This window comes from Egretta garzetta, unplaced genomic scaffold (assembly GCF_000687185.1).
Source record: "Egretta garzetta isolate BGI_Z169 unplaced genomic scaffold, ASM68718v1 scaffold64, whole genome shotgun sequence".
NCBI lineage: Eukaryota > Metazoa > Chordata > Aves > Pelecaniformes > Ardeidae > Egretta > Egretta garzetta.
In genome coordinates, this window is record NW_009259596.1 from 3,632,796 (window position 1) to 3,656,107 (window position 23,312).

The 23,312-nt window shown below is 38.2% G+C and overlaps 1 protein-coding gene across 1 annotated transcript in view; it reads right to left on the reverse strand.

Moving 5' to 3' along the window:
* Window positions 1–23,312, reverse strand: part of GRM8 (glutamate metabotropic receptor 8) — a 346,306-nt gene that overhangs the window by 4,243 nt on the left and 318,751 nt on the right. The window contains exon 9 of the mRNA XM_035893702.1: window positions 1,662–1,908. Within this exon, the coding sequence (XP_035749595.1) occupies window positions 1,662–1,908 (247 nt within the window). The remainder of the gene's footprint in view (window positions 1–1,661; window positions 1,909–23,312) is intronic.

Sequence of the window (23,312 nt, forward strand, 5' to 3'; positions counted from 1 at the left end):
CTTTTTTGGGGGGGGGAAAAAAAAAAAAAAAAAAAAAAAGACCCCAAAGAAAAGTAATGCCAAGCAGTGAGGTGAAACTAAGTGTACTTTAGGAAGTGTGGTAATATTTCATGCTTAAAGTCATCTTAACAGCTTTTTACTCATCTAATATATGATGCTCTATTGTGATTTGTAATGTGTGAATGAAAATAAAGTAAAGCCACATTTCCTTTTAATCTTTAATTTCACAAACATGGCTTCTTTCTGAATTTTCTTTTGGTGACTTCTGATGATTTGAGAAATTATTGAGTTCATCATATTTCCATGCTATTATTTGATCCATAAGGAATTCAATTGCCTTTCTCCTTTTGTCCTTAGTTATATGATATAATCTGAAGCTGTATAAACCCACAGCTCAGGCTAGCAGATTTACACATTTTGAAGGGTTATGAGTTTTTCAAGTGAATTGGTTTGCACTCAGTATCCTCTATGCATCATCCAACCAATTCCTTATCCGCCAAACAGTTCACCCATCAAATCCACGTCTCCCCAGTTTGGAGAGAAGGATGTTGTGGGGGACCGGGTTGAAGGCTTTACAGAAGTCCAGATAGATGACATCTGTTGCTTTTCCCTTATCCACAGTCACTTTCTCATAGAAAGCCACTAGGCTGGCCAGGAAGGACTTCCCCTTGGTGAAGCCATGCTGGCTATCTCAAATCATCTCCCTGTCCTCCATGTGCTAGCAATCAATCTCCTGTCAACATCATCAAAAACTAAAGGAAAAATACACACACACCCCATTTGCAGTAAAATGACTAAAAATTTTGTCCTTAACTGTAACAGCTGCTGTCCATCCCATGTGACGTCTAACTCCTCAATAGAAACCAATTCTGCTTTACTACTAAGCTCTTGGGATAAAGTTACTGGCTCTACTCATATTTGAATATTATTATTGTGAAGTCCAGTTTATAAGACTGTATTTCACATTGTGAAATGGAAGCTATAACCTCTGTTCTCTTCTATACCAGAGCAATTTAGAGATGTGGCAAGATTCAAGAACTTTTCTGACATGGGAATTAACTTTCTCCCATTACTCATCCATGACATAACAGAACATGTAATGCTTGAGCTGCGTATGAATTATCACAATTTTGTACCAAGATGAGTAAAACCACAACAAAAGCCTGGATGGGAAGCGTTATTCTGGGAAGCATTAGTACTCATGAATTATGATAAATGAACAAGTCAACAAATATTAAGTTAAGGTGGAAAGGTAAAAAGCATTATTTTCACTTCCATATCTAACTGAAAAATAAAACCAATGTTAACTGTTTTCATTATCTTTTTTTCAACAGCTTTTGAGTTTTAAATATACAATGATGACCATAAATACACCTCATTGACTGTCAGGACATACCACGACTGGCACAGCAATGCACAACACATCAAATTAGCGCTAGCTAAACCAGATCATTTTAAAAAGATGTGGCTTTCCAAAATCTGCTTGTGCTTTTTTTTTTCTTTACTAGCCTCACATGAATTCTGACACATCTCTGGATTCATGCAGAACAAGCAACAAAAAGAATAATGTTTATTATTAAAAGAAAGTGCATTCTTGTGAACGTACATCTATTAGGATGTGCTGCCACTCTTGACCATGGGAAAGTCTACAGATGACTTACTGTTGGTTTCAAGACTTTCACAGAGTTCAGTTTTGACCTCGCCATTTGGTCTGTCATTTCCTTTTTGTGTCAGTTTGCTTTGCATTGTGGCAGCTGTCACTACAGCCTTGAAGCTCCGCTTCCGTTTTTGAACATTCTGCTCTGGATGAAAAATGATAATATAAACCTTGGGCATGTAGAGCATGCCCAGAGACACAGAAGCACTTAAACTCATGGAGACAGTAAGTGTTGTTGTCTGGATGTACATCTGGGGAAGGAAAGAAACAACAACATAAAAATCATTGTTATATTGATTTAATATAAGAAGGACAATAAAGTAATTAACTTAAAAATGCTAGGTGGAAAGGGAAGTAATAACACTTCTCCTTTTCTGTGCATACATCAGAAGGACCCTTTACTTTGGTTGCCGTTAGGTATGGTCAAGTATGGCTGTTTCATGTTGGTTTTTTAACCTTAGGAGTAGGTGGTAGAAACAACACAATATTTATTAAACTTCATTCTCATAAAAGTAATCAAGATTCTGTAGCAACCCCATTTTCAGAAAATAAACAAATATGTCTGTACAGGAAAACACGCGTGACAATAGGGTTAGCCTTGTACCATCTACTTTAATACACAGAAACTTCAACAACAATATTCCACATGGTGTGCACAGCATGGTTCAGCCGGCAGCAGGCATAATGCAGAATCTAATTAAAATTTTTATATACCCTTTGAGTTCCAAGCTTGGAAAAAAAATAGTTTCTCCGATACGGAGCTTGAATATTCTTGAGTTTGTTGGGGACTTTTGTTGTTGTTGTAGTTTTTAACATTTACACCTTATTGTTGAATTCTAGTCACAATGCTCTGTTGGCACATAATCAATATATTAATATGTCCTAATTAAGAAATCAGAAAATTGAGGAACCAGGAAATCAGATCACAAAGGACCTCAGACCCCTATAGATACAAAGGAAAAATCTGACATTTCTGATTGAATCTGTCTATTGTTTGTTACCACCTCCAAAAAGAAAGCAACTCTGGTCTTCCACAGTCCCATAAAAGAAAATGACAGTGATAACTCCATGAGAACAGCAGAGAGAAGTTTTTATGTGGAGAAGTATTCAGATAGTATATTAGAAATACTAATTGTAGTTCTGCTCAACATTTATTTTTTCTTAGGAAATTATATTTTATTAGACATTTTATGAGGCAATTTTATTTTACAGTTCTGTGTAGTTTGCTAAACTGAGTAGGAAATCTCTCAGTAATCATGTTGTTAGACTGAAAAAGATACCGAAGTAAAATCTGCTCATTGCCTTGGCAGAGGATTCGCTGACATTGTTGTCAGGCATGATTTTAAGCACTAACCAATACTATTACATTAACCTGGAGATAAGGTAATAAGTCTGTCTGCAATATCATCTGTTTTTATTAAGTGCCTTTGGGTAACTTGGCCTTTGGCAGAAAAGTAGAGCTATAATAAACTGGTGTGCAGTCGCTATTATAGTTGAATATTTTTAATGTCTTTCAGCTTACAAAGTTTTTCCATTAGATACTTTCTCCTTCGAGATCACAAATAAACTGTGCTCTCACTTAAAGCAATGTTAGGTGAGAAATGTGATAAATGTATTTTGGAAGTGTGGACTGTCACTCTGAACTACCTTGCAAAGTATTATTGCACAGAAAACTGCCAAATATTACCATAGAATGAGGGACAGCCCAATCTACTCTTTAAGGAAAGACTGACAATTCTTCAGAATTTGTAAGAAGCTGAACCTGCTTTCAGGGACAGCACCAGACCAGAAAGACAATCAGGATTGTCTACTTACTGTGCTGAGGAGAGTTATAGGAGCAACACCTTCCTTCATTTCAGTAATACATCAGGAAATATACAAAATACAGCCTTTTCTCACACCAGTGAAACAATTCCATTCCCTTCAATCTCCAAAATAATAGTGGTGTGCCTGAAAGCAGAGCTTGACCTACATTTTGCAAGAACACTTCTAATGAAAACCTCACACGGTTACATTAATAAGCAGTTGTTTTCAGACTTCTGTGGAAGAACCTCTCTGCAGATGCACATTCACATGCAAACAGCACTAATGACGTACCCATTTCTCTCTGAACCAAACTGGCTGATCAATTAAACTGGTACAGCAGTGGCTTTTAAGGTTAAACGTTGCATTAGGAGGTGTCCAAAAGCAAAAGTATTTTGGTTCCTAAAGATGCATATACATCCTAATGGGATTTGAAAAACTGAAATCAATGCAAATAATACCTTTAACAAACTGTAGTGCATATGAAAATTCTATTAAACATAAAAAAACCTTTGCTGAAGATTTACCATTTTTTAAATCCAACTCATGGCAGTTAAGTGGCTAGCTGAGCCTCACCCAATGAATCTGTAACAATACCTGGCATTTAAATATATTTTTTTCAAGTCCTTATCAAGTACCCAATCTGTAATGCTCATCATTCTCTCATGGTTCAGTGTAAGATTTAGACGATAAAAAAGGATAAAGAACCTCTGGATAGGGTAAAATACATACATTCATGTGATAGTACTAGTCATATTAACAACAAAAACATGCATTATAGTAGATGTCAATGACTTTTTTTTTGTGGTAAGAACTCCCACAGTGCCAAGCTCTTACAAATACCAAAGGGAAAATATGTCTGCCTGAAGGTTTACATTCAAGTAAGTTTCATAAGTGAATCAGCTCTAAATCTGGTCATGCATCCACTGAAATAATAAGAGCACATGGATTTCAATGCACTTACTGCAGGTATTTTGTATGAGGTGTATCGTTACATCTAATGTATTTTCTGTGGATTTAGTTGAAATGACCAACACAACAGCCTATTTAAAAAAATCCAAATCACAGATAGTTTCACATTGCGGATTACAATTCATATGCAGTGAGATTTATTTCTAATGATTGTTGTGTTTTTGAACAAGTCATTATAATTATGAAACATTAAAACTAGAATGAATTGGGAATTTTCTGGCAGAACTGTTGTTAAGTAGTGAATAGTCTTTAGAAAGCTTCGGCCTCAGGGATCCTGTTTTGCATGGACAACTCTTACTACTTACTCTTTAATGAAACTAATGAGAAAGAAGCTTGCTAGACCTTGAGAGGAAGGCTTTGAACATACACTTACACGTACACATTGTGTGGTGTGTACATCAGCCTGACTCCACATGCTAATGCAATTGCATACTCAGCTGGAGACCTGTTGTCAATGACAGTCTGGGTTTGATTCTTTTTCCTATTAAAATCATAGATTCATAGAATGCTTTGGGTTGGAAAGCACCTTTAAAGATCATCTAGTTCAACGTTCCTGCAACGAGCAGGGGCTTCTTCAAATAGATCAGGTTGCTCAGAGCCCCTTCCAACCTGACCTTGAATGTTTCCAGGGACGGGGCATCTACGACCTCTCTGGGCAACCTGTTCCAGTGTTTCACCACACTCATAAAAAAATTTCTTCCTTATATCTAGTCTGAATCTACCTTCCTTTAGCTTAAAACCATTACCCCTTGTTCTATTGCAACAGGCCCTACTTCTTTTTAAATGGTCATCTGAGGCTGAGATTCTGTCTATCGGACAGGAACATCCCCTGCATCTAATCTTTCCCATCTTTGGAATCCCCTTCTTGCAGCCTGATGAAGCACAAGTCTAGCAAACAGGATGCCACACACTTGGTTTGACTTTTGTCTGACTCCTTTCTTGTTTTATCCCTGACAAGAGGACAATGATGTTTTATGGCTGTGCATTCTGGAACTTTTATTATTCTGGGAACATAACTACCTGTAACTTTTACAGAATTAGCTGCTCTAAAAATCAAGGAGCACCAAAAGTAGTTCAGTTTAACAAGATATGAGGTCTGAATAATTTTTCATGTGTCTCACAGTGGTAGCTCACTCTAAGTTATAGGAGAACAAAGGTCCCTTTCTCACGATTCATGGTCACATAGAAATGAATTTCAGCACTCACACTAAAATCCCTTCTGAACTACAAACTTTTTGTCCAATAAAGCCTTTCACAGATGTAACAAAGACTGCTATATCTATTCTCCTTGTTCTTGACAGTCAGAAGATATAAGACAGAAAACTAAAATCATGGTAACAAAAGAAAAAAAATCTTTATACTATGGGAAAAACTTGATGCTTAAATGCCTTCATATCTCCATTCCCCACCCCAGCTCCACACCAGAATGGATACAGGGCTTCTTATGTACTGTTTTCCACCTCCAGAACTGACAAAGGATCCCTCACAACAGACCGTCCCATATAAATGATCTAGACCCTGTGTACCCATGATCTGTCTATCACAGAAATGACCTGGACCTTTTCCTCACCCAAAGAGTCTTACAAGCTTGATAATATAGCCTGCAACTGCCTCAGAAGTTAAAATAAATAATAGCTGTGTGGATATTTAGGGATTTTCTATCTTCTACCATTGATCCTAGGACTATGTATCTCCTTTTTTCTACTCTGAAACTTAAAATGTGCCATAGGAACTATTGGGGCACCCAGAAAGGATATTTTAGGTAAACAGATACTTTGATGGCTTCTCCATTTTAGAAGTATTTGAAATTGAATTGCCTCCTCAGTAACCTGAAAAATTTCTATGCATCAAAGCAGGTGGGTGCACCAAATTGTCCCAGTGCACTCAGCTGAATGACTCAGCTAGGCTTCACTGCTTAGAACTGAAATATCCCCAAAGACCCCAGTAGTGTTCCATCAGTTTGGTGCTTATAGAGGCAATGTCATGCACAAGGCATGCCTTGAGTTCATCAGAAAGCAAACAATTTAATTAAAGAAAAAACAGTGGTAATGTCACAACTTTTGTCCAGATTCCTTCCTTGGTTTGAGTCCTCCCCTACTTTCCCACATAAGATTATATTCGGGGTCTCTTCAGAATTTCTGGTTTTCTGTGCTATTTATTTTTATTTTCTACTCAGTTTTAATAGGTCAGATAGAGGGTACCTCCCACCCAGCCTGTTCCCTAATCTTGTTTTAATAGTATATCCTGGATAGGTGGTAGATATTGCTATTGTGATTTCTTGAGTGAATTGAATCAAAGTTTTCCACTTTGGTGCAAGTTCTCTAACTGCCAGTAGTTTTAACACAGAAGGTGAACAAGTCCAGCAGTTAGTGAAGTGCTGCCGACACAGAGGGAAGGTTTGATACATCTCAAGCTATCGGTGTGCCTAGTGTAGGTCCAACTCAGCCACCTGCACTCCAAAGAGAAATGGATGTTTAAAAGGATGCAGCTGGTCTACTGTCTCTTATTGGCTAATTCTATGCAATTTGCCCTTTAGAAGTGCCTTCTTCCGCAGGCTAAAGAAATAGCCTTGGTATCAAATATTGGAGTCAGCACCATCCTGCTGAGACAGACATACCCAGATAGGCACTCTTGAATGTGTCCCACGCTGTCAGTAACAGAGCAGAAGACTGAATTATGGTTTAATTTTTCCCTTATCCTTGTTACCAAATACTTTATGTTTCTTATGTGAATCTTCTCAGTTCCTTCAACTGCTTTCATTTTTTAAAGCCAGAACTGTAGCAAGCTTCGTTTCCCATAAGGGTTTTTTGCTCTCATTCCCTCCTGCCACTCCTGCCTTCACTCCCAGCTCTTGGAAGCCTTTACCAGATCATTTATAGCCAGAAGATAAATGATACATCATAAAATAAAGATACATGCCATCTATCCACAGGCATCCCACAGATTGGGAAAGACAGAAAAATGGTCCCTTTCCATTTGTGGTGGAGAGAGCACGAGCCTTTTTAGTCTCAGTAAAACACTGAAAGCATTCATAGCCATCCTCCCTCTGCTGCAGAATCTAGAGAGCTCAGAAAAAGACAGTCCCTTTCTTCTTTCATGCACATGCCATAATATTACAATTGCTTTTGCAAGTATTGCTGCTTGCTGAAGAGTTGACTGGATGACCACACTTATGGCTTCACAGTTGTGTTCACAAATCAGAAAGAACTGCCATGGAATGGATTCCACACCAAAAATCAACATGGAAAAGGCTGCTTGCAGGCAAATATATTTGAAATTGGGAGACTATAAACAGGGAGGTAACAATGCTGGCAAAGTGCCAACAACTAGGAGAGGGATTCATGCTTCTCTCCATTTTCATAAGCTTACACCTACAGATTTTTATTATTTTCAGTGTGCAATACACTTTTCCATCTAGACCTGTCAGAAGAAAATTCATCTTTTCTTGAACAATAACATTAAGTGCAAGTCAGTCGTTGCTTTGCTCATATAACAAGATTATTTGCCAGTTATGAGATAAACTTCATGGAATGAGCCTTCTTCAAACATTTGCTCAGTTATAAAACATGGGAAACTACTAAACAAACATATATTTTAACCTTTTAAAAACATTCCTTACCAAACTATTAGTTGAAAAGAAGCTTTAAGAGAAAAAGTCAAAGTCTTTTCACAAACACGAAAGTGCAACATATATTAGGTTATCTCAAGCAGTAAATATAGGCTGTAATTCTGTTCATTGCAGAGAAAACTGAGAAAAAAAATCCTCTTTATATTTATCTGTACATTTCTGTTGCTTTCAGAAACCTTAAGAGAAAGGAAAGATCTAATAACTGATTTCAAATTAAATGTGTACCAGCTTTAAAAAGGATGAAATTTCATTAAAGCTTGGATGTGAGAGGAGCTATAAAAGCTTGTAGCCTCAGTAGAACATGTATACACCTGCACTTCAGAAACTGAATTATGGTAGCTATTTCACTTCAGATTTTCCACTTAAGTCTAATTTTGACCTTTCCTGCAATATTTATAAGTATTCCCTTTCTACCCATAGTTTTTTTTATGCAAAGAATGGAATGTCTTTACTAGGTCTTTTTTTAGCATTATTTTCAGGCAAGCAGATACAGAGAACTCAATGTTGTCAATTGCTCATTGGAGATAGTATGTTCCACAACTGCACGTTGAAAAGTTTGCATCGCATAGTTTTCCCTCCAAAGTGTTTTTTCACCATATGCCTAAAACTAACCTTAGTTCATCCAAACATTTTCCAGTGACTTCTCAATACCTGATTTTACCATGGAGGTAGAGTAGGACAGCTGTATCCCAAACAAAGACAACTCCTGAAACTCAGATAATGGGAATTTGAAGTTATTCACTTCACCAAGCCCTGCTCATTTGCCCTGTCATTTGGGAACAAATGGGTCGGGGTAACCCCCGGTATCAATACAGGTTGGGGGAAGAAAGGATCAAGAGCAGCCCTGCTGAGAGGGACTTGGGGGTGCTGATGGATGCAAAGCTGGACATGAGCCGGCAAGTGCGCTGGCAGCCCACAAGGCCAACCGTACTCTGGGTTGCATCAGGAGAAGCGTGGCCAGCAGGTCGAGGGAGGTGATTCTGCCCCTCTACTCTGCTCTGGCAAGACACCACCAGGACTACTGCATCCAGCTGTGAGGTTCCCAGTACAAGACAGACATGGACCTGTTAGACCAGGTCTGAAGGAGGGCCATGAAAATTATCAGAGGGATGGAACATCTCTCCTATGGAGAGAGGCTGAGAAAGTTGGATTGTTCAGTCTGGAGAAGAGAAATCTCCTGGTAGATGCGGGAGGTGCACAAACCCTGATAAAGACTGGGTTTTTCTGACCGTTGAAATATAGCTGCACACCCTTAATTTTTTGTGCCCTTACTTTTCACGCTGTTACTTTTTGTGCCCTTACTGCCCTACTGTCGCTGTTGTCACATACACAGTCACTGGTAGATAGAACCCTCAGCCAATAGGAACCACAGGTCAGATTTGACTAGGGTATAAACAGAGTCCCACCAGAGGGCAAATTGGGTTGGTCCTCCTCAGAGCAGCAGGTGTGCAGTCTGGGACTCTCCCCTTGGGTCAGGATGCCACCCAAGGTAACTCCTTGAGGTTGAGAGCCCTTGCCTTATTAGGTGAGTGATTGCACATTTTGAGTCATCATTCTAAAGCTTAAGAATTTTTAAGTTGGCTGTGTAGTATTATTTCCCATTTATATCCAGAACCTGTGGCTTACTAATGTTCATCAGAGTACCAAACCCTTTTTTTTGGAATAAATATGATTTTGGGTTACATCACCTGCCTAATTTGACTTTGTGAACCTCCACAACAGGACACCATACCGTAGCCTTTCAATGCATGAAGAGGGGTTATAAGAGACAGACTTTTTACCAAGACCTGTATTGACAGCACAAGGGACAACAGTTTTAAACTGAAAGAGGGTAGATTAGATTGGGTACAAAGAAGAATATTTTTATTATGAGGGTGGTGAGGCACTGGAACAGGTTACACAGAGAAGCTATGGGTGCCCCATAATTGGAAGTGTTCAAGGTCAGGTTGGATGGGGCTTTGAGCAACCTGATCTAGTGAAAGATGTCACTGCCCATGGCGGGGGATTGGAGTAGATGACCTTTAAAGGTCCCTTCCAGCCCAAACCATTCTATGAATCCATGATTCATAGCAGCATGGCACTTTCTCAACATGGTGGGTTTTAATGGCAGTTGTCATTTCTATTGGCAAATGTCACCTCTAACCATAAAATTATAGAAAATTTGCTCTTTTGCTTGTTTTAATTCCTTGGGTTTGTTCCTTCCTCTTCCCTGTGCTTCAGTTTATGAGTTTTAGACACTTTAGCTCTTCTGTAATTGTTACATTTGAAAAAGCTTTCTGCTGATGTGTAACCCCTGTAGACCTAGTCAGTGGTTTTACAGATAACATCATAGAACATTGGCATCAGAAATTATGTTGCTCTGTGGCAAAAGATGGAGAAGATTAGGTTGAAACAAGTGTTGCATTATCAAATATTCTGCTCGTTGGGAATGAGCAAGATTTTTGAAGAGAAAAAAAATTTCAACTTCACTTCATCTGCAACACTTATTACAATGTTTTATTAAGAACAGTAATAAACTAAACTCTGCTTCCTTACCATGGTCCATCCTTAGGACATAGGTCTCATGGAAAATGGTAGGCACTGCCTTGCAGACCTTCAAATTAATTTAAAATATCAGTAGGTAATTTGATTATATTTTCTTCTCATAAGTTAGGTTAGATATCACACTATCATACAACTTACTGCACATAATTTATTGCAGTATTACAGTTTTTAAAGGGCCATGTCATCCATTCATCTCATCAGCTTTACTATAAATAGAGCCACAGTAGACAATCTCTGATCAAAGACCAATCTCTGCCTGTTGAAATGTGTATGATTGTCCTAATATTCAGGAATACTGAACTCCAAAAGCTCAAGTAGAAGGTAGGTACTCACAATTTGTAAAAATAAGCTAAGAAATACCTAAATACCAGTAAAGAAAATGTCAATATTAAATAACCATATTGGGAAAAGTCTGTGCTGCATGGAAATCCTGAGGAAGGAGATTATTTTAAAAAAAGTAGTTCTTATGTTATACATTAATTGAATCTTCAGCATAATGTAGAATTAGGATTTGATAGTATATTGTGTTACACTTAAGATCTACTTACAGGCAAAATGCCAAGCAGAGAATTTATTGTTAGTTTAATTAAAATCTTAACAGCCTAATCAAAACTATAGCAAATATTATTATTAATCCAGTTACAATGATACTAGCTTTTACTGTTCAAATTATTTAATTATTACAGGAAAATCTCATTTGTAATGTAGCTAAATACATGAACTTCTGAGTATCAAACCCTTTTCTCCAGTCATACACACCCTGTCCATGATAAGGCAACAGATTCATCTCTCTGCAAGAAGAATAGAGGGAAAAGGAGTTTATGTTGAGTAGTCAGCATCCCAAGTCCTTCACCAGAAGAAGGTGCATGACGTTGATCGCCAGTGTTCCCCCCTCCTTAGTCTTGAGTCCAGCTGAGTTTACTTCTACACATTTTCTAACATCTTTTTAAAAATTAGTTCCCATCTACAGTCAGTCTACCTCCACCAATAAACTGCTTATTAATTGAATTTAAGTCCCAGTTACTTTGTTACTGAGTGGCTTCACAGATTTGTTGGATCTTTACTCTATACAGCATTCAGAGACCTAAACTGAAACAAGGAAGACAATAGTCTCCTGACTGCTGGACAGTTGTTATCACAACTAACACAAGCTCAGGACACCAGCCAAAATATATCCTGAAAGACCACATTGGCAGGTCAGCCTGTAGACTTTTCTTAGTAACAAAAAAATCATATTTATTGAGCTATAGCTGGGTACAACAGTGAATTTCAACCTCATTGCCAATTTTATGTAATAAAAAATATTCCTTTTTATAAGATTTCCAGAGATTTTCTACCAGAGATGTAGTCCAGCATTCAAATCACTTTCATACTCCTTTCAAATACTTACAAAATTAAAATTCCCTTTAGTCAAATGCATTCCAGTTTCCAATTGTATCAATTCATCTGGATAAGATGCAGCACAATTTAGAAAATTGGTTTTTCACTTCTATAATTTTTAGCAAAATTTATTTTATGTAAGACGTTTACAGTCTTCAGGTACCTACTTTGAATGCAGATTGTAGTTGCCCTAAGGCTAAATCAACTAGCAAATGTGGCAGGTGGACAACATTTAAAAATAAATTCATGTAGATTGGCACATCTTCAATTATAATCCATTTGAAAATATGGAATCTGACATTTTGGAACATTCAAAACTGAAGGAGCCAGTTGGCAACACCAAAATTGTCACTTTCATACTTGTCCAGTGATGAAAAAGGGAAAGAAAGAAGCCTTATGGACAACTAAGGAAAGGTGTTAAAAAAAAAGAGTGTGGCTTGGATTTAATTCATACTTCTGGATTAAAACAAAAACTAAAAAGTTTCCTATAACACAGGAGACCATTGTTGTTGACTGACACATTCTTATAACTAGAATATATTGCTGAATAGAAAGCAATCTTTTTCTTGTCTGGAGTTGAAATTTATAGTATTACAATCCTGTCTTTTTTAAATGACCAATACTGATTGAAGATCTATTTCCTATATTCACAAAACAGAAAAATCTTAATCTTAATTGCTGGTTTATTATGCTGTTAACTACATTTTCGTTTCAGTTTTCTGAAGTCTTTTAAATGTGCAGTATACCTGAGTTAAAAAGATAACCATGCTCTAGAAATACTATAAAGCAACCCTTAACTCTGTAATAATTAGCTTGCTACTGGGTTTAGTGCTAAAATATGTTTATTTATTTAGTGCACATAGCTTAAGTGTCAGAGTTCAAGTACCTGATATAGACAAATATTAAGTGAAGTACACTTGTTCAGAAGATAATTTTATTTAGCATCTTCAAGCAGGGCATAATTAAGTTACTCTGTCATATAAAATGATGGAGGCTTAAATAAGTAACAGCTGGTTACCCCAATGGCTGTACAACTGCAGGGCAGCCTTTGGCAGGAAAAACTGTGCAGACACAACCAATACATTATGCTAATGGGAACAATGTAATGAGCAAGGAAGCAGCTAAAATGGAATGACAAAAAGAAAAACAAAAAATCAAACAAGTCCCTTCAGCCCTCAGCACACGTTTCAGTTGCAATGTGGGAAGAGAAATCTTACAAAGGCTGTACTCAAGTACTAGCCTTATCTAGAATTGTTTGCCGAGTCCATTCCTTATGTCAGAATAAGTTTAATGACAGCAGGACGAAGCCAGTGATAGTTGGTCTCTTGACTTCAATGAATTTACACTGAATTGCTCTGAGAGGTGAATTGAACAAAACATATAAACTAATAAAATGTTTTTTCATTAAATTTCTCTCTGGTCTTTTAGAAAAAGAAATTAAGTAAAGTGTAGTATAAGTGGCCAAAATTAGACTTAAATATATGTGCATTGCAAAAGCATTTCCTCCCAGTTACTACTAATCTCTAAAGGTTTCACTCGAGTGCTTACTTGCCTTGGTGTTGCTCTGGGTTTTTTTTTTGTTCCGTAATTCATTGTGGCACTGCTCCAGTAGAGTTTTTCTGTCAGGTTTCATTCATTGCAGAAGGCCATTGTGAATTCCCTACCTATCTCTGGAGCAGGATGAAACCCCCACTAACCTGAACTGGATTTTAGAACCAGGCACCAGCTTCCTAGCTGCAGTGCAGAGGGTATATAGCGTGCTGTACACGATACGCTCCATGTCCTTTCAAAGTCCGCTCCAAAAGAACTTTCAAAATAGGACTTCTCACAATAAGTCTTTTCAAATAAGACTTTTGAAAGAGCGGATACGTCTTTATAATCTAGGCCAAAAATCATAATCTAGATGAGCCAAAACAGAAGCAGAGTACAGGGATTTCCAAGCATGGAGACAACAACCTGGAAAAGTTTAAGGACAGAGCAGAAACTGGAGGAGATGAAACGCCTTAAGAGAAGTTAGCTTATAAACTTTTGGAGGCAGTAGGAATAGAGAGATGAGTCTCTAACACACATTTCCCCTTGTATTTTTCACATGTAAGTATAACCCATACTACTGCTGAAATGCTGGTGACCCACCAACCACACACAAAGGCATCTGGTGTATATTGAAAATTATCATCTTAGGCAAAAGTTTAATATGAACAGCAACAAAGTAAAAAATCTTAGGCAATATATTCATGTGATCTATATTAGGAAGTGCACAAACAGAACACAGAGCAACTGTCCCTGGTCCACAGACTTTATTATATAATTCTACACAAGGAATGTCAAAAATATATCAAATAGCAGGTAACAACTGATTCAGCAGAAACTATGAGAGTACAAGTAATTTAGCAAGCAAAACTTTCCTTTGGGACATTTCACGTCCCGCTGCGATGGCACATGTTTGTTATACAAACCTGTCCAGACTCATTTGTGCTGGCTACCAACAAAGTTTTTATCAGTTTCTAGTTCTGTGGCTTTGCATGCTCTGAATTTCACTTTGGCAGCCTTCCTTTGAGCTCAGATAAATGCATATATGCAGAATCATACTCTTTTCCCTCAGTGTCTGTGCACCTATCATCTCAAGTGACCTGGGTACACCAATTCAGAAGAGAAAGGGAAGAACTGCCACCTGTTTTAGGCTATGTAAAAGCTTATCTGGTTTCTACAAGCATTATTATTATGGACTCCCTGTGTTCTTCCTAGAGAGCAGAACTGATAAAAACTCACCATTATCTCACATGTCTGTCTAGGTGCAGATTTACCAAGGGGAAAAAAGGTATATCAGGGCAAACATATCTTAATTTTTCCCATTTAATTACCTCAGTAGCATAGCCTTGTCATGGCTTTAGTTTATGCTTTTGCTTCCCTATGACACAAGTTTTGACACATTTTCATTACAATTCTGATATCTTCTTGCCCAATAGCTCCATCTATCAGATACAGCAGATCTTTATGCCCGACAAGCAGTTGCATCTGTCAAATAAGGGTCATGCATGGAAGGAGAGGCACAGGCATATTCTTAAACTGAAGGAAGTTCTGCACTAGGGCATCTGTTTAGTGCCACAGGACTAGTGCTAACCCACACACATGGTTGTTCCTGCAGGCACAGGCACTGGTTTATGACCCCATATGCAGCCTGTTCCATGTACAACAGCCTGTCATGTGAAAAAACACATAGTCAGTTATATAATTTCAGGCTAACTATACGTCTTTTCAAGCTTAATCCTGCCATTCTGCTATGTGGTTCAATCCAGCCATACACACTGTGACCCAAATTGCCTAATTTCTTTTGGATGCATGTATCCTTATTTTACATATAATGTCATATCATGGCATATCTGTTCAGAGTCCTACAGCTCCCACCTGAAGTGTATGCCTGAATTTCCTTTGTATGGAAAATTCCTCAGTGAGGGATGAAATGGGAGAGTTGCAATCTCAAGAACATGGGCAGAAAATGTCTGACAGTAGTTAGCAGGGGTCCAGGTACTGGATAGGTATCATACCACAATGCTTCTCAACCTCCAGGACAATTACATCAATTTCATTACCAAGATGTTTATTTACACCAGAATTCAGCAAGAAAACCACAGAGGGCTTTTGATGTGGCTTAGCTAACTATTCCCCAAACTCCTGATTTGTCTTTGAAGTTTCTCTGTGACCTAGACTCTTCTCAGTTTCATCATCAGGTAACCACATATTTATGGCATAGAGCTGACAAAAATACTATTTTTATGTCAGAACTTGGATAAGCTTTAAATTTCTTCTTTGTCTACCTGGAGGATTCTCATGGCAAGGCAGGATTTTGCTGACTCCCACAGAAATGTGCAGTATGAAGATATCTCAGAGGACCATGCCTGAGGTATCTCAGGAGAGGATCTCAGGAGAGCACGGTAGAGCAATGACGACACGTGTACTTCCCCTTCCAATCCCCCCCATGCATACATACAACCCTTCCTTCTACCTTTCATCTTATCTTTGCTCTTTATGTCTTCAGCATGAACCTCTCTTCTTTGATTTATTCTGCCAAATTTTATATATATATATTATATATATATGTGAAATATATATATTTTAGACAGCGAGATTGAGTGCACCCTCCGCAAGTTTGTGGATGACACCAAACTGACTGGTGCAGTTGTAACACCAGAAGGACAGGATGTCATCCAGAGAGACCTTGACAGGCTGGAAAGGTGGGCCTGTGTGAACCTCATGAGGTTCAACAAGGCCAAGTGCAAGGTCCTGCACCTGGGTCGGGGTAACCCCCGGTTTTTAGATTCTACTCCTATGTAGATCATGGAGAAGTCTATTTCTTAAAATACCAGTTTAGAAAACTGACCATAGGAAATACTGTATCAAAAGGGCTTATTTTATCTAGAGGGGTGACTGATTTGGAGTTAGTAACACTTGAAATTTCTCCCTCTCCCTGCAATGGTTACAAAAGCAGAAGGAAATAATTGTTGTTTTTTATACTGATCAAGGGGTAAGAAGTAGTAGGTTTACACTGAAGCCAAAACTATCCATATTAAACATGGGGAAACAGATTTTACCACAAGGGCAGTGAAAACTTTGCTGAGGAGGTTGAAGGGTCTCGACCATAGGAGAATTTTAAGAAAAAGTTATGACAGCATCTTTCAGGAATAGGTTAGGCATAGTTGCAACTTTCTTAAAGCAGAGAGATCGACCAGATAATTCAAAAAGTTTTTTCCCAGTAATTTTTTTTCCCCCTTTTTTATGGGCTGAATGTTCTGTTTTAAATTATAGAGCTTTGAAGTAATAGCATGGTTGTAGTCCTTTATTCAGTGTAGTTAAGCATATAATATCACCATTCAGTCTCCGTTATGGTAAACAAGATTTTCTGTTGAAAACATATCTGTATATTTTATAGGTGTGAAAATATATATATATATATATATATATAAAATTCAACTGCAATGTTTTCTGGTGAGAATTCAATTAGTTTCTCCTGGATAGTAGCATGGTGTAGTCCTTCCACAATTCTTGTATGTAATTATTGACAATTATTTCTGTATTTGCACCCTCACCAATTACAAAGTCATCCATAGGTAATACTGCATCTTCACTAGATTCCGAATTAAAATCTCTCTGATGTCAGAATCTGATCTCTGCTTTCCCTCTGTCATTATTAACTGTCAACAATTTTAATCCTGAAATAAAATCTAACCTGTTAACTTTTCTGGGGATAATACCAGAGGTAGGAACTTATTTGTAGAAGGTATGCAGTAGCAGATGTACCTAAATTGCACTGCAGAACCAGCACCAAGGTGGGCTTGTGACTGATTCAACAGCTGCAGCACTCTTTGATCTACTGTGTTATACAGTGGTATCTTATCATTACTGCTGAGAGGGAAATGGCTTGTCCCTCATGTGACCATTCTCAGTGTGAAAAAGAGGTTTTGTCCCAGATCACAAACTGATTTTTTCTCAGTCTGAAAATCCACACAAACATACAAAAATGCAAGTCAGCTCAACTGAAGAATTTGGTTTCATTCTTTGCAAAAAGATTTTGCTTCATTTATTAGTATAGTTAGTTTGAGTTAGAAGGGACTTCAGGTCTCTAGTCCACATTCTCCTCAAAGCAGGGTCATCTGTGCAGTCAAACCAGGCATCTCAGGACTTTATCCAGTCAGGTCTTGGAAACCCCCAAGGATGAAGACAGACTGCACAGCCTCTCTGGGCAACCTGTTGAATTTGACTGTATTCAGAGGGAAAAATGGGTTTCCTTTTATCCAGTCTGAATGACTTTTGCCCATGTTTTCCCGCTCTCCTACCACACACCACTGTGAAGACCCTGGCTCCATTTCAGTGACCTTGATGTAGGCACTGGGGGCTACTGTTCAGTCTGTCCAAAGCTGTCCCTGCTCCAGGCTGAGCAAGGCAAGTTCCACCTCTTCACAGGGCAGGTGCTCCAGTCACCAACCATCATGGTGGCCTTGTGCTGAACTTTCTCTACTTTATTAATATGTGTCTTGTACTGGGAGGCTGGTATCCCAGATCTGGACTAATGATAGCTAGGTAAAGAGGCATAATCCCTTCCCTCAATCTATCTGCTAGCCCTGTTTGTGACCATGGCACTGTTAGCTCATGCTCAGTTTGTTGTCTGCCAGGACTCCATGGCCTTTTCCACAGAGCTGCTCCCAAGCCAGTCAGTCTCCAGCCTCCAATACCATTTCAAGGGCTCTGCCTTTCCAGTTGCCAAATTTTGCGCACGTCCTTGTTGAATTTTATGAGGTTCCCATTGGCCCATTCCTCCCTCTTGTTTAAGTTCCTCTAGATGACAGCCCTTTCCTCACGCATATCAATTAGCCCTCAATTTGGTACCATCTATGAACTTTAAGAGAGTGCATGTAATTGTTTTTTACTGATCATTGGTAACGATGTTAAACAGGACGTGTCCCAGAACAGACCCCTTGTTACTGGCCTCCAGGTAGAGCATGACCTATAACCACGACTCTCTGAGCCCCATCATCCAAATGACTCTCAACTATTTGGTTGTACACCTACCCAGACTATAACATCCTAACTTGGGTACCAAAATATTGCAGGGGACAGCACCAAAAACCTTGCTAAAATCAAGGTAAATGACATCCCCAGCTGTCCCCTCATTCACAAACCAAGATGTCCCATCATGGAAGACAATGAGGTTGACCAGGCACGTTGACTGTTCCCAGTAACCTTCCTCTCCTTTATGTGCCCAGAAATATGTTCCAAGGGGGCTTGCTCCATGATTTTCCCAGGGACCAAAGTGAGACAGACCTGCCTGCATATATAACAATGTTTTTCAGCTTTTAAAATTGAGTACTACGAAGTTACTTACAGGAAAATGGGGGAAGAAAAGGTGTCACCACAAACCATATAATAGTAGTAGTGATAAATAGGAGGTGTTACATCACAAGTTCTATAATAGTAGTAGTAATAATTAAGAAGTGTTGCTGAATTATCTCTAATAAAAATTAAGAAGTGTTACTGAACTATCTAATGATTTTTTTTTTTTTCTTTTTTTGTCTGTGGTATACTCTTGACATCTTGACATTCCTTGTTCTGTCTTCTTGAACTAAATAAAGAATACTGAGACAGAGACCATGTTTTAACTCGCTTAAATGTGCTCCAATTTGCACATTATGGATATTTAAATAACCTAAATAATAATGATATCAATAACAAATTAGTATTCAAAGTGAAATGATAAAATATGGTGAAACCTGTGTAAAGTACATGGGATTCAGGTCAGCTCAATTAATAGTCTGTATTTTCTATGGTATATTTTACTTGACTATACAAATTAGGGGGTTCTATTCCTCAAGGCATTTTATAAGTGTTAATTATTAATATAAAGTCTCTCCTTCAATACTATTTTTCCAGTGCTCAAAGCCAACCCAGAGTTCAACAGATTGCATATTTTTAAGATGTTGCCAATGTTTTAAACAGAAAATCCCTTTGGTTTACATTCCCATATATTCAGACTGTTGTTGCACATCTGCTGTAATGATTAAATAGGACATTCCATCTCTGGAGGAAAACCAACTCAATTAAGTGAAAGATCTAAAAGGTAGTTTTACTTGCCCTTCTTAAAAATAAATTTTAAAAAAAGACACTTCTGTTTTTTCTACTTTTCAACTGTAATTAATACCAGTAATAGTATAACAAAATGACAGAGAGCAGTTGCATGCCAAAAGAAACATGACCACACAATTACTAGTTACTATATACTGATTTTCTGTCATTAAAAAAAATTAAGGACCCTCACTAAATTTGTTAGTTATGGTTTCAATGCATCTAAATAAAGGGACCAACAGTCCTTGTTCTTTTAAACTAATGAGATAATCTATTTGCTTACCTTTCAGTGAACATGATTCAATGTCCTGGAATACAATCTGCAGCCTGCAAAATGGTGGCCAGACAAAAAAGCCAGCTTCGTTGGTTCCCTTAACTGCTTTCTTGGTCTATTCCAAATTAAATGCTCTGCCTTGCCAGATCACCCAGTTTTTCAATGCAAAATTTAATGCTTGTCTAAACTAAAAAGCCTCTGCCACTAGCCAATCTGCTGGGGCCATGCTGTCAAAGCCCCTTGATGTATGCCAAGAAGAGATGCTCTCCTGCCAGCACAGTTACATCACCTCACTCAATGACAGGTGCAAACTAACATTAGCTTTCCTCTATTGGCATAATCACACATTGGGGTTTTGCCAGTGTAACTATGTTAGTCAGCTTCAGTATGCAACTGTGAGGGGTTTTTTATTTAGTTTCTAATCTCACAGCTTTGTTGGGAAGTCCTTCTAGACATGGCCTAAGAATGTTACCATTAACGATCAAAATGGCAGATGAGAATGACTTCCACCTATAAGGAATATTTAACTTCCATCTATAACTTACCAAAATGTACCTGAAGATTTAAAAACTACCCTTGAGGACCATAGACTTCTGTTTGATTTGATTAGAAATGAACAGCTCATTTGTAACGTTTCTTCTAGCTGTTTGACCAGAGACTCCAATAATAACAGTCTATATCCGAAGTTTATCCTTTCTTGGAACATTCACAGATTCATTCTGCAATGTAAGGTTTATAGCTTTGTCCTGGTTTCAGCTGGGATTGAGTTATTTTTCTTCCTAGTATTTGGCATAGTGCTGTGTTTTGGATTTAGTATGAGAAGAATATTGATAACACACTGATGGTTTAGTTGTTGCTGAGCAGTGCTTACACCAGTCAAGGGCAGTTTTCAGCTTCCCCTGCTCTGCCAGCTGCACAAGAAGCTGGGAGGGGGCACAGCCAGGACAGCTGACCCCAACTGGCCAAAGGGCTATTCCAGACCATATGGCATCATGCTCAGTATAGAAACTGGGGGGAGTTGGCTGGGGGGGCAGCGATTGCTGCTCAGGGATGGGATGGGCATCGGTCAGTGGGTGGTGGGCAATTGCATTGTGCATCACTTATTTTTATATTCTCTTATCATTATCATTATCTTTATCATTATTATCACTATTATTCTTTTCCTCTGCTGTTTTATTAAACTGTCTTTATCTCAACCCATACGTTTTACTTTTTTCCGATTCTCTCCCCACCCCACTGGGGAGGGGGAAATGAGCGAGCAGCTGTGTGGTGCTTAGTTGCTGGCTGGGGTTAAACAACAACAATCTTATAATATTTTATAAGGTGTAACTCACACTACAGCTTGTTCCTCTCTTCTCTAGCTGTCCATGTAGGATGCCCACTTTTACATAAAATTTGGCTGAAACTGGATGCCAAACTATTATTTTTCTTTTAAATTCATGGTGGAATTAAGATGAGTAAGGTTGGTCATAAGTAGAATCTAAGTATTTTTGATATACAACTACACATACTTTCCGTACTTTATTCTGTCTGACAAAACCTCAGCAATTCCTGTATTAATCTGACAGATGTTACTGTATTTCCTTCTATCATTCCTATAAACCTGAAGAACTAAGTTGTTGCAGGCATCTACAATATTCATGTTTTGAAAGGAAAGGGATGTTTGTTTCATGCTTTACAAATCAGCATGAATAACAAACATAGAATAAACATGGTGCAATAAGATGTGTGTTGTTATTTTATTCATTATTTAGCTTTATAACTGAATAAATAATCTGGCCTGGAGTAGAAAGAGTCCAGCCAAATTTAGCACACTATTGTTCTTATGCAGCAATGGTTTGTGTAAATTCTGTTTGTGACATGTTATAATACTACGACAAAATATTTTGGATGGAAGTAACAGATGACCCATGACAACTCTAACTAAAATATATTATTGGTGTAACACAGCTAATAAACCCATCACGTTCTATCTATTGAGTTTCACTAAGAGGCAAAATAATATATAGTGCGTGATAAAAAAAAAATATGAAAAGGCAAGCCCTATTATTTACCAGGTACACAAATCCTCTAATAGCCAAAAGTTACCCTAACCACTGCCTCCCTGCTGAGCCTTTTAGAATAAACCCTTAGCTCAGGTCACTTCCTTTGTTTCCCTGTGTGCTACCTTGTAACCTCTTTTGCCTTTACCTCTGAAAGCATTTTTAGATTTTTATTATCTGACAGGTCGCCTACATCACTGACATAGTATCCTGCCTTCACTGCCTCACCTGACTGGATGACCTAATTTTTGCCAACAGGAGCACTGAATGAAATAGTTATTGATGACCTGAGATGATTCAGGTGAAGGCTAAGATTACTTTAGAATGTGGGATATAATAGGAGACTGTAAGTATAGGAGCATTTAGGACAGTAGAAATAATTTCCTGTCCTTCCCCATAGCTTCTCTCCCCTCCCTTCCCCCAACATTTTTTTGCTTTTCTGCATGAGATTTATTTTTGGCTGTAAACTCTAGTGTTTATATTAGTTGTGTTCCTCCCTTCCAAAGGCAAAAAGGAGAGTGAAATCTATATCAGATACCATGTTTAGCAAATTGCAGACCTTTTTCATTTACCATTTTCTTACCAATTAGTTGCTATTTCTGCCACCATTCTCAACCTTCCTTTACCAGTGCTGCTCACCCTGATGACTGGCAGCCCCTGGATTTCACTCCTGGATATGTCCAAGGCATGTTTGAGGCCTATAAAAAGTTTTCATAGGGAATTTGCCATCAAATGGTAAGCTCTTGTACCATACTGCTGAGGAAAGAGGTGGTACACAATCTTTCTCTTCACAAGTGGTTTTTCTGTTGCTCATACACACGACCCTTGCTTTTCCTCATTTGAAGTAGTGTTGCATATATTTTGCTTGACAAATACAAATACTTTGCAATGATCTCCTTTTCTTATCCATATTATTGATAGCCTTCCTCCACTTCCATGAAAACGCAAAATCTACAACAGCAGGTATGCCAAAAAGGAGTTGAAAGCCCATTTAGTGTCCATGGATATGTTCCAAGCCCAAGCCAAACTACAGTTTTTGTAGAAGTATGTAAGAGCAATGTAAGAAAACAGGGACAAGCACTCACTGAATCACAAGTCAAATCACATAAACAGAATCATAAATATATTATTCCACTGTTTACTCAGCTCTAAACCTGACACTTAACAAGAAACGTTTAGCCACATGAGACAGGAAATTGCATCTTCTCACTTATCCACATTCACGCTCTGTCTCTTGCATTTGATTTGTGCCAGATTAGCAGAAGAGAGTGAGGGATGAAGCTAAATTGTTCCTCCCTGTGCAGAGGGAATGCAGAGGTCTCCCAACAGCAAGTGGTTTTCCTCACCATATGTGCTTCTTCATCTTGGCCCAGCAGGGCGGGAAAATGAATTTGAGGA